The 12,311-nt window shown below is 40.8% G+C and overlaps 1 protein-coding gene across 4 annotated transcripts in view; it reads left to right on the top strand.

Annotated features, from left to right (window-relative positions):
• The window catches only part of LOC121600558, a 79,647-nt gene that overhangs the window by 51,322 nt on the left and 16,014 nt on the right, over positions 1-12,311 (top strand). For all 4 annotated transcript variants that reach the window (XM_041929256.1, XM_041929258.1, XM_041929257.1 and 1 more), the window contains exon 5: positions 1,907-1,932. In XM_041929256.1, coding sequence (XP_041785190.1) covers positions 1,907-1,932 — 26 coding nt within the window. The remainder of the gene's footprint in view (positions 1-1,906; positions 1,933-12,311) is intronic.

A 12,311-nucleotide genomic window follows, 5' to 3' on the forward strand; every position in this document is an offset into this window, starting at 1 on the left:
GGGAAGCATCAAGAAGTTATCACTCAATTTATTTTAACATTAAGTTTAATTTCTGCACACAATGACTGAAAGCACTAGAGGTAAAATATGGTTACTGAAAAGGGAAAATGAAACGATTCAATAAAGCAAGAATATAAAGAAAAGAGACAATAAAATGGAGTTGGGCAAAACATGAAATCATTACATCGAATCGCTATATCACCATCTGGACAGCAGAGAAGCACACGTGCTAAAAATAAACATCACACAACATTAAATTACATTAAACGCTTCATCAATCAGCATTTGCATCGATGCAGGGGAGACGCAGCATTAATGTTTAAAGCGGTGGCTGTGGTGCGGCTGACCTTTCAACGTTTCAACCGTCGGACGCCTCCCAAACTCTCTCCCCCCGCAGGACCTTGTGAAGGTCGTGAGGAACAGGAATCACACGCACTACAATGAAATTCAATCATGATCACGGAAAAGAGAAGCGTTCCATTTGCAGCACACAACAACAAAAACAACTCCCCAATGGAAAGATCACGCACATATGAGTGCGTTAATTATGGTGGGCCACATCCGGAAAACGCCACCACGGCACAGATCCCGGCGCAAAAGAGCCGGACGCCGGCGGCCGGCAGCCTTATAGAGAAACGCGACGGGATGCAATAAAAATAAATATTAATACCTTTGCAATTGTGCGCCATGGCACTGGCGCGCGATGACAGACGCAGTCGCGAAGATGTTATGACAAGTGAATAACTCTCCCTCGCGCAGTTGGGTGGCTACTCGTTTCGGGCAACCGGTCCGTGTGGCGTCTCGGCTGCTGCTGCTGCGGCAGAGGAACTGTCTGATTGGTTGCAATTGGCTGTTTTATGGTTTTATTCCTTTGTGTCCTGAAAAAAAGAGATGTACGCAAATCGCATTGCCCGCTTCCTGAACCCGTGGGGAGGCCCGAGGGTGCGCCAAGATTTGACATTTCACGTCAAATGTGTCTGTGCAAAGCCCGTTGGTGCGTTGGGCGGGAAAGGATGCTGGTAAAACCACCTCACGGCAAAGGCAATAAACCGGGTGATTTACTTGGCGGAGGTGGAAAAGGGTAGAGAAGTAAATCCCATGCGCAAGAAAGCTTGTTGTTGCAATTATTTTCCCGGATGCATCATGAAGGGAGCCGGCGACACTAGCCGAGCTTTGCAGGCTGATGGCGAAACACACCGGCTTTCTGTTGGGCGTGTTAATTATTTACGCCGGTGTGGAGATTATTTTTTGAGCCCTTGTCGGTAGGTCTTCGTCGCCGGCAGCCTCCACCCCCCGGAAACTCGTGTCAAATGGCAGAAGAGAGAAAGAGATGATTCGTGTCGTATAAATTAATCAAAAAGTCATGCACACCACACCATCAACGCTCCCCGACGGAAGGTTGAAAAAACAAATAAACGCTCCCTTGCTTTGCCTCATTGTTTCGACGGCAAGTCCACAAATTCCCACATGAAAAAAGTGTGGTCTTGTTTTTTTTTTTTTTTTTGGGAAAACTTTTATCCATCTTGCTTGGGTTGTGCGTTTCTACGCTGATGTTTTGCCATCCCTTGGTGAAAATAAAGAAGATGATACAAATTTTGCCAGCATAAAAGACACGCGCTTGCACACAGCCAAAGGAACAAAACCTGATCCATGGCAACGGTTCGGAAGACGCTGGGAAGTAAAAGCTACACTGGGAATAAGGAAAGTCTTCGCGATTTCAGCTTTTCTTTGCCACTCTCGCGTCTTTTTTTTTGTTTGATTTTCATTGTTTCTTTGCGCCGAGTGGCACTTAATGCTCATTTGTCAAGTCAATTTACGAGAGTACAGTACCACCATGATCATCATGCTGCCACCTTAACATCATTACTAATCAGCACGTCTTTTTTCTCTCTCTTCTCATTTGCAGATTTACTTGTGGCAGTAACTATACAGGTAAGGGGTAGGACGTAAACGACGACGAGCTGTTTGTTTTATGCGAGAGCGAGAGAAAAAACAACATAATTTTTGAGGCCCGAAGAAAAGATGTTTGTCACGGTTGTTAACATGGCATTGACATTGGATGACTGAAAGCGCGTTGGGATGCAAATTATGAGATTAAACTTTTCTTTCTGAGGAAGATACTATGTTTTGGAGCAGAGATGTGTGTGTCTGTTAAGCATGGACATTGTTTAGCTCAAAAACCTTTTTCGAATGCAGGGATTTCATTTGCATGAGAAGGATTTTTTTTATTGAAATAATAAGATGAACTGTAAAACTAAAAATTGTCACAGGCTCTGGCATATTTTTTTTCCAAGATTTGAAGGACTTTTCCACAATTTTTTGGCGTAACTGTTACCTGAAGATTTTAGAATTGATTCCACAATTTATAGGCTGTTTTCGTAATATTGACGTTTATATTTTAAGCCAGAAAAAAGCTTAAATTTCAGCCTGTTAGTGGGGCAAAATATTAATCATCCGTGTTATATCTGCCATACTTAGTTGACAGTTGCAGTTCACCATATAGGATTTCAGCAATTAAGTACAAGGAAAGACATACTTGAAAATTATTGTATTTTCTATTTTTTTTGTTTGTAATGAGCTAAAATGCTTTTAATACATTTTTAGACATCGATTTGAAGACGTGTTAACCTTCCTGGACAAAATGTGGCTTCAGCAAAAATATTGCAAAAATGCAAAAATTTTGAAACACGAGCTAACCTTATCGAGCCTGCGACGAATTGATGTTTTTTACATTTTTTTAAGTTCAAATAATCTAGGCTGAAAATCGCGTGAGGTTTTATATGGTATGTTGACATGATTTCAGCCACCAACTGTCAAACATCAGCTATAAAAAGACTTGCTAGTATCGTAAAACGTCTTATTATTGAACGTTTCTTACCATTTTTGGTACTGTTTCAACATTTTCCAAGCAGATGGAATTGAAAAAGGTTCAATATAGAACATGTCAACATTTAAAAAATCTTAAGAAACAACCCTCTACTTAGTCCCAACAAGGACAATATATCTGATAATCCATAAAACATCGATATTGAATTTTTTCTCCCATGTGTTTCTCCATCAAATATGGACACAAACTATCTACCCGTGCCTGGGTCAATATTTTATGTAACAGATGTCTATTTTTGACATCTCCATTTTGACTATCAACGTAATTACACCGAATGATCTTGATTTCCTGATTCGAGCACATCCATCAAAGCTGCATCAAATTCGTCATACACTCCAACAGCATGATAGAACACACCATTCATTCGTTTGGCCTCCATCCAATGTCACCATCCGACAGGTCCACAGCATTTATGCTCCAAATAGTTTGTTGCTATCCATCCAAACATCTAACTCGCCTTTTTCTCTCTCTCTCCCTCGCTCGCTGTACAAACATCAACCACAAACCACACCGTGCGGAAAACCTGCGATGTTCACAGAATTCTTTTTTGTTTTTGCTCGCTACACGACCGTGGCTTGGGGAACCACCAATAACATGGTTTGTTTTTCCATCCTCCCGGGATGTGTCACTCGGGATGTTTTTGACTGTGAGATGGAAAGAGCTACCATTGCAAGGTGGGAAGAGTCGTCCCGTTTCGAAAACATATTCGCTTACAAGCTGGCCTGGCAGACGTACCGGCAGAAGCGCCCTCACGACGACAGCTAGGAAGCATTACGATGTTACGGATCACTTCTCTACCTCTTGTCCCATGCCACTGTGTCTTGTGGTGTATTACAATCGTACATTATGTTTTTCCATTTATCATAGTTCTCGCACCCCAACTTACCCCAACAAAACTCCCCCCTGCATTTCGTTCGGTTTCAGAAAACGAAGAACGAGCGCGCTACTAGAGAACGACACAACCAGGTGTAGTGGTAGTAATAGTAGTGATCGGATGATGGGTTTATGTCCGATTCATGAGGCAGTAAATGTTCCCCTTCTGAAAAACAAAACGAAAAGCAACGAGTTGTCCGTGGAGCACCATATCTGATGTTGCTTTTATTACTTCAAACATCACTTTCCTCTCGGTTTGGCTGTGTTACGGTGTTGTTGAATGTCATGTTACCAGCGAAATCGGGTGCTTAAACATTCCTCACGGCTCCACTCGAACTGATCGCGCGCGCGCCGTCGCAGACAAAAGGCGAGAAAATTCCTATCATTATGTAATTCGTTACGTGCTTATGTGCATTCCTCTTTGAGCTCTTACGGTTTGACTCTTGTCGCTGTTGGGTTTCTTTCTAGTTTTTTCTCTTTCTTGCGTTTTTGGCAAGAATAATGCTTCGCATTTAATCATTTTTATTCTTACCTGAAGGCTTTTTAAACGCTTATGATGCTGCACGGTTAAACAGTTCAGTTGGTTGAGAATTCGGTTTTTTTTTTCGGAAACGAACCCAGCCCAAAGGGGTAACCGCTCTTTTTACTTGACCATTCAAAAACCATCATTATGGTATCATTAAGTTTGTTTCTGTTGCTGTTGCTGAGGATGCTCTGAAACATTTCTTTTAGAATTGCAGTGGACACGCGAAGCAAGTGATGATTGGTGGGACGATGCGACTCGCAATGATTGTAATTTCTTGGCCTGTACGTACCATTACCGAACGGTTCAGACGATCATGCAGATTAACTTGGGACATTCTTTCCATTCCAGTTGGTCAATTTTTTTACATTTTTTTTTTTTAATTTTTCGCGTCAATTTTGGAGAGCCTGAGAACATGTAACGAAAGCAGATTTGGATAATGAATTTTAAGAGGATCTTTCTGGGTGAATTGAACTATTTGTTTGATCTAATTTCATGACATTTTACTATCTTCTCCCTTCTCTCAATTTGTTATGATGTCTGATTTTTTTGTGAAAAACATAAAATCATTAAATGTTCTTTAATTTTTTATTTTTTATTCAGGTCTATTCTAGCGATCGAGTTGTATCGACGTCGAGTATAAAATTACTCAGGATCCAATGTTTTACTTTGAAATTTAAGTCGCATTCAAAAGAAGTTTCGTAGTTTTCATAGAAGTACATCCATTGGTAAAGCTTAAGACAAGAAAAGAGTTCTGTCGATTAGAAATTCTATAATTCTGTTAAGATAATTAAGAAATATGTTACAACATTTAAAACAAAATACTGGAAAACATCATTTCTTGCAAAATGTAAACAGATGAAGGTTGTGTTTAACAATTTTTTATAAAGAATAACGTGAAGAAGAACAAAGTAGACTTTTGTTAAAAAATCGTTTCAACCTATTATTTTCATGTAAGTTTAGATATGAATTCAATTTTCTAAACGTATACATTTCCACGCAAAGGTCAATATCTAATCAAGGCTCTTTTAAATGCTTTTTTTAAATTTCAAATCGCTCTTGTAAAGTTGACCGTCAGAGTTCACTGGCTCGCCTTGAACGGCTGGTAAATTAATTTCGTATCACGTACAGTACGCGCTCGCGCTTCAAAAACAATCCTCAAGGATTCGCCAACGGGCACCGGATGGCTCTGCGAAGCGGCTACCGAGCGAGCAGCAACAGTTGGCTTCCGAAACGGTTATTTCCCTGAAATCGACGTGTTCTAGCAAATCTCCATCCGGGGGCTGAGTCACCCCTCGCGAGAAATGCCGCTTTCGGGAAGTGTCACGTACGGAAGACACCATCAAAAGAGAGGCCAGCACAAAACTCTTCTGGCGTGCGTGTTGGCGAGGCTCTGCTGCGACCATAACAGTAACCACCCGCCGCCACGTGAAGGGAGGGGAAGTTTAGCGTGTCTGCCCAAATGTTTCAATGGAATGGCATGCAGACAAACCTCACAACCTTGCGCTTGAACGTGCGCTTTCAATGGCAAGTTCAAACCGGCAGCAGCAGCTAACCGCCGGGCATACACATCACATGCATGTATGTTGCGAACCACCGAAAACTGAGACAACCAGTAACATGCGACGTCAGAATAGGTACGGTGATCGTCTCACACTCGTAACTTCCTCACCTGCTCCCCAGATCTGTTTGCAAAATGGACAAAGAAAACATAAACTCAACAACGCACACAATGCCCCCAGAACTGCAGGTGGCCTTCTTTGCGGTCGTAACATTCCGTTCGCTTCCTCGGACCCACACACAGTTCGCCGGGTGCAACCGGGGTGAGAGTACACCTATATTATCGTGTGGCGTGCGTGCGAGTGTCAAATTTCATTCGACAGCAGCACACAAAACTAACTCAGCCATAGTTCCTCTACACCGAAAACAATACACCACAAAACAGAGAAAAGTGTCTTTCGCTTTCCGGTACCCCCGGTGAAAGGCACGAAGACGACCCCCGCACGGTGGGAAATTGCCCAACCTTTTTGAGATGCGAAATTATTAGCACCAATGTCAAGAAAGCGTGTCGAATAATTTATCTTTCCGTGTGGGACATGGTCGAACGAAACTCGCCTAGAGATGTTTTTTTTTTAAGTTCGCTTTATCCATCCCATCTGTGTAACATCCATGCAAAACTCTGGTATGACTTAATTAACAAGTTTTCCGGGGCAATTATAGTTTCTCATCGGCTGACTTTTATATCGGTTGATACGATCGAAACGTTTTTCGGGAAACTTAACGATGAATATCAACTCGTTTCCGGTTCGAATGATACGGTATCTTGGGATGGAGCAGTAAAATGTGACAATTAACGACGAAAAGATTGAAATGAAACATTGTGCTTAAAATTGATGATAGGTGATGTTTACATCAGGTTGTAAAATAAGTTTGAAGTGCTGACGTAGAAAATATATGCTGTGTAATATATTGTTAGATACATAACTTACAGCACAACGACAACTTCAAACTCCAGACACTCGTCATGTTTTTTTATTGAATTTATTTCATATCCAGTCCCTGACCATACTGATTTTCAATTTTACTCAATTGCCATGATGTACTAGAATCAATTAAACGTGTTTCTGAGTTCTAGTAGGCCCTGAGGCTACGGTAAATAATTTTTCGATCAGTTCACCGCCTGAGACATTGTTATCAGTTTTGCTATAAACCGATGCTAATGTAATTTCTTCGATTACTCCTACTATAAGTATATGTACTTCCAGATACATTGAAGTACATCCAAATTCATTGTAGAAGTAGTAGTAGTAGCAACGTGATAGCAACGGTATGTAAACATAATGTGCTCTGAATTTCATTAAAACACGTGTTTACTATCACTGTTTTAAATCATATTTTCATGCAATTGATCACAAGAACAACGATTCAGTGATAATAATAAAACAACGATGTTTGAAGATATCGCACACAAACCTCGTTGTCAGTAAGACCGTCGTACTGTCAGTCTAGGAGGACTCTGACACTCAGAATTGGATGTTCGGACATTAAAAGACGTCAACAACTAAAAAAAATGTAGTGTTTAAGCGAATGTGAAAACTGTAGACGAAATTTTGAGGCTGTCCTGAATATGTTTCAAATCACCTGTAATTTGTAACATGAGATCGAAACTGTCAGGACTATAATTCAAAATCGCGTTGCAGTTTCATGAGTGTTTGCAATGTTTCGAACAAATTTTTTGTAAATCTTTTTTTTGTTTAAAGAAAAAATTAATTAATAAAAATTATCAAATTAAGAAGGTTTGCTTCAGTCAAGTTGGTTAAACAAAAGTATGATACGGTATAATAAGAAGTGTGTTCAAAATAGGCATTAGAAACGAACTTTGCGTCATATTACTTATAGTAATCATTTAATTATTTTAAAATTGATGCATCCAAATGAAAAATCTAGAGAAGAATTTAATTTGAAGAAATACCTCATTAAATTCAATGAAAATATTAAACAAATGTGCAATATCTCTTGCAATAGCGAATAAATTCTTTAAGCGAACAGAAGTTTCATTAGTTTCTATCTTCATCTTTTCGGTATTCATATTTTATCTAGAGTTTAAATAATCATCAAATCACCAATATTTAAAAAAAAAAGAATTATTATCCGTTTATTAGGTTTCAGTTTTTTATATAGTTTATAAAGCCTACGTCAACAAGGAAACACAATTTGCCAACGAATAAATGTAACCCGAACTTATGGAAGAAACACCTGCTTGATTGGGTTTTAAAGTATATTTGTGCAATGTTTATTATGCAAAGTAAAATCAAAATTTATTGCATATGATACATACATCCTTCGTTATCTATGAAGAGGAAATGTCTTATCTTTTGATAGCGTCCTTAAGATAAGCAAAAAAATCTTCCCTATCAATGCCATCGAATCGCTACAGCTTTTGCAATTAATTAAATACTTACTTTATATAGCTTCATTTTATCCGCTCGCAAAACATTGTCGAACCTGCTTCTCGCTACACTCCGGATCGGGACGAGAGCTCCGCCGGATAATTAATAGCACTCCAAACAGCGAGTTAATGATAGACCACCACCGCGGGACTGGGTTGCATCCATGCGCTAATGCACTCCGCGATTGCATCATTTCCATCTCCCCCCCATTCCCAATCGGTTACCTCTTTCCTACTGGTAAAAATAAAAGCAAGCGCAACCACACGCGAGCGATGGTGGTAAGATGGCCACGACCGCAAGATTATTTGTTATGGCTAATAATTTTCGTTCCTTCCTGCCTCATGCAGCCGGAACCAACCATTTCCCCCATCACACCAGTTGACAACATGTTGTGAAAAGTTGTAAGCAAGTGATTTCTCTTAGCAGATCATTAGCACCAATAGAGATGGAGCGAGGGTTGGGGTGTTGTTTCTCCCACTGTACGTTGTGAGCGAAGGGAATGAAAGAGTGTTTTTTGCGGTTTTGTCGTCTTAATCGGACCTTTTTTCTAGCCAAACTCCCGCAACATAATGGGTGTGTGAACATTGATTCCATTAAAAGTATGTTTGTCATTTTTGGCTTTTTCCTCACCCTCCCGACACATCGAGCTACGTTTCCTTTTTACCCCTCTGTTACCCCTGCTACCAGAGCGAGCTCTCTCGTCTTTCAAAATTAGAACCAGTGATGAAATCGCAAAGAATTTAAAGTGATCCTCGACCTATAATAGAAAAGCCGTTTTCGCTTTCGATCAGCGCCGGTCGTAAATTTTGAGGCCCCCCTCGCGCCCTGACCAATGTAAATCAATAAAAAAGGTCCAGGGCCGCAAGACCGAACCTTGGAAGTGGGTTATGGAACATCTTGCCTGCACTGCCCTTCTTGCTCTCTGCCTTCCCATCAAGCCGGCAAGGCGGACTACTGCAAGAACGGCCCCAATAGGTCTTGGGGGGCAGCCAAAGATTTGTTTTATTGGGTCGAAATATCAAACTTCAAACTTAACACGATCGTTTCAGTGATTTTCCCACTGCTCGTCACTGTATTCCAAAGTGGCCGCGGTGGATGAGATGAAGTCGGAAACGCATTTATGCTTCTTGATCACACACAGTAGCACACAATTTGCCATGTTGCGATGCACGTTGTTCTGAGCATGTGTGTGTGTGTTTTGTTTCCGTGATCTGCGCGTGCTGTTTGCGTTGTTTTTCTTACCCGCCGGTGTTCCGCTTTCGACCATCTGCAGTCCATTAGCCCAGTTTGAGTGAGTGTTGCCAGCGAGCGCGAAAGAGAGAGAAGTATGTTGAGTTCGCTCGCCCAGTGCCTATTCTAATTCTGCCCTTCTGCAACATCAATTGTCCCTTCACGACGATCGGTTCGAACGAGCAGCAGCAGCAGTGGCACACTGATCGTTTGTGAGAATGTAAATTAGTAATGTGGCTTGATTATGCAATAATGTTAACGCGCTCGCTGCAAAGGGAATGCACACGCGTCCAAAAACGACCCGATTTTATGCTCGATGCTGAATCGTTCGAGATCGTGCGTGCGGAAATAGTATAGAAAAACGGTCGCTTGGTGCTTTTTTTTAATTGTTCCATTTTCCATTGTTTTCCTTCGGTGATGAAAAATCCAATCGAGGAGAGAATCGGTGGCGGCTCAGTGGTTCCGTTTTGGTAGGGAGTTTTATTTGCGTTCCTACCCGGCCTGGTATTGGACCACGTAAATGAGTGTGTTTGTGTGCACGATGAGTCGTAAAGCAATTGATGAGCAATTTTTATTGTCACGTTTAATGGATTGATGCGCTGTTAGGCGGGGATAATCGGATAATTGTATGTTTTGCTATAAATGTTTCTGTGTGATGTGCTGGGCATGGTGTAAATCCCATGATGTAGTATTGGCGCCGACAAACGAATTTAGGTAAGCGACATAAGGGGTTAAACTATTAAAGGCTAAAACATCAGTAAGCTTTATGAACAAAAAGAGACAAATTTGAATAAAAATATTGATTATGTACCATTTAAAAACAGATTGAGATACACAAAGAATGGCTTACAACTATTAAATCAATTAAATTGAGAGCTGATATAAAAGTTTTCTGCGCAAAAACATAATATTTAGCGGTAAACTTAATATTGTTGCTTACAAAAACTACACAACTTTAAAACAAAAACATATTTTGAAAAAATAGCTACGATAAAGATACAACAAACACATGAATAACACTAGCCGAGACAGACTATAAAACCTAAAATAATGTATCAGAGTACTGACAACCAACTGAATGATACTTATAACTGAAATTATACTTCCAATAAACCTAAAACATTAATAAGAATAGGAAAGAAAAACTAGTCCAAAAAATGTCATATAAACAACATAACAAATATTGGGGCCCTTTCCGTTTTAAGTTGGTAGGCTGAAGATTCAGCCTGTCAGCTGTTTGCATTGTATAGCAGTTTTCGAGCAGCTACCTAAGTGGGTATAATATACAGGTGGGCTTATCTCAAGGTGTATGAATTTAGAAGGCTAATTTTTATCGCTTCCGTTTCTGAATGAAGATTTTAAGAGTGTTTTGTGCATTCGATAAGCCTCCAGAAAGCTTGTTTGAACAAAAGTTTTCACCCATCCTGTCAAAAAGTGATATTCAAATTTGGTTATAAAAAAACATGCTATGAGACCACCTGAACTACATACACTTCGATTCTGAATTCCATCACGAGATCTCATTAATGCACCTTGGGATTAATGTAAACACCACCTTGTTTTGCTTTTTTTCGAGCAGGTACTCGAATCTAATTCTAGCTTCGAGGCTAGAAAAATCTAGACTGAAAATTGCAGGCTAGTTTTGTGTGTGATTTTGTGATTGATTTCATGATTTTTTGTGAGAACATGATTTCAGCCTCCAACTGTCAAACTCCATACAAAAAACTGACTAGAATCGTGAAGGGCCCCATTATTATTTCGGAATTATTAAGCTATAATAACAAAGTTTATGACTATTACTTTAACTTTTAAAATATCACAAAGTACGAACATATAACCAAATCACATAGGACGCTGGTAAACAAAAAGACTTCAAAATAATGCGCATGAATACTCATTTCGTCACTGGGGATGATTGGAGGAAAACATTTTTTTTCTGGTTTCTACCGGAAGCTTCGCCGAGGCTGTACAAACAGCCCCAAACTGGATTGCAGCGGATGTGGTCCCAAGCTGGCTGGGCCCCAGCGTTCATATTTGAGTGTTGCCACCGAGACTCAAGTACAAGCAAGCCTGAAAACATAATCCATGATAAGCTAGCATGTTAACATGGATGCTCTATCCCGGCCGCCCGACAAACCCTTTTCTGTTGGAAATGATTCTTCTCCAGCCAGAATGTAAAAGCGTTCGTATGAGTAAATGGTGGCTTGTTCCGAGCTTGGAGTGTAGCTCTTTGTGCATTAAATTATTCCACATTTTCAACGGTCACTCGAAACGTGCGACTTTGAATCGTTGTGTGCAGCTTGCAAGAGCGCGCTTAATACGCTCAATCAAATCAACTCGTTATCAACGCATGCAATTCGGTTGGCATAAGTGTTGCGCCTGACGTCTGTCTGTGTGTGTGTATTTTTGCCTGTCCTCCAACAGTGCCGTCCATGTCCCCCGCCTGTCACGCGCCATAATGCGCCACAATCGTAGACGTGGATGTGTCCGACCTTTTAGCTGAGGTTCGCTGGCGATGAGGCGGTTGCAAAACATAACAAGATCCCTGCTCAAAACCTCAGCAGCAGCAGCAGCCCTAGACAAATCAGAGCCACAAGCAAGCGAGTATGTGTGTATGTTGGGAAGGGTGCATTCTATTTAATCCCTCCGCCATAACATCTTTATGTGAAATCATCCTCCCACCAAGGTTGAGCAGAGTTCATGAAGGGGAAAAACCGTGTCTCCTCGTAAACGAAACGTGCGAAGCAGGCGAGAGCTAGTGGCGGTGTGCGGTGGTGCGTGATTATTCGAATTGCACGATGCATCGATGGTCACATTCTCCGATGGTGTCGGGCTGGTTGGCTGCACT

This window comes from Anopheles merus, chromosome 3L, assembly GCF_017562075.2.
Source record: "Anopheles merus strain MAF chromosome 3L, AmerM5.1, whole genome shotgun sequence".
Classification (NCBI taxonomy): Eukaryota; Metazoa; Arthropoda; class Insecta; order Diptera; family Culicidae; genus Anopheles; species Anopheles merus.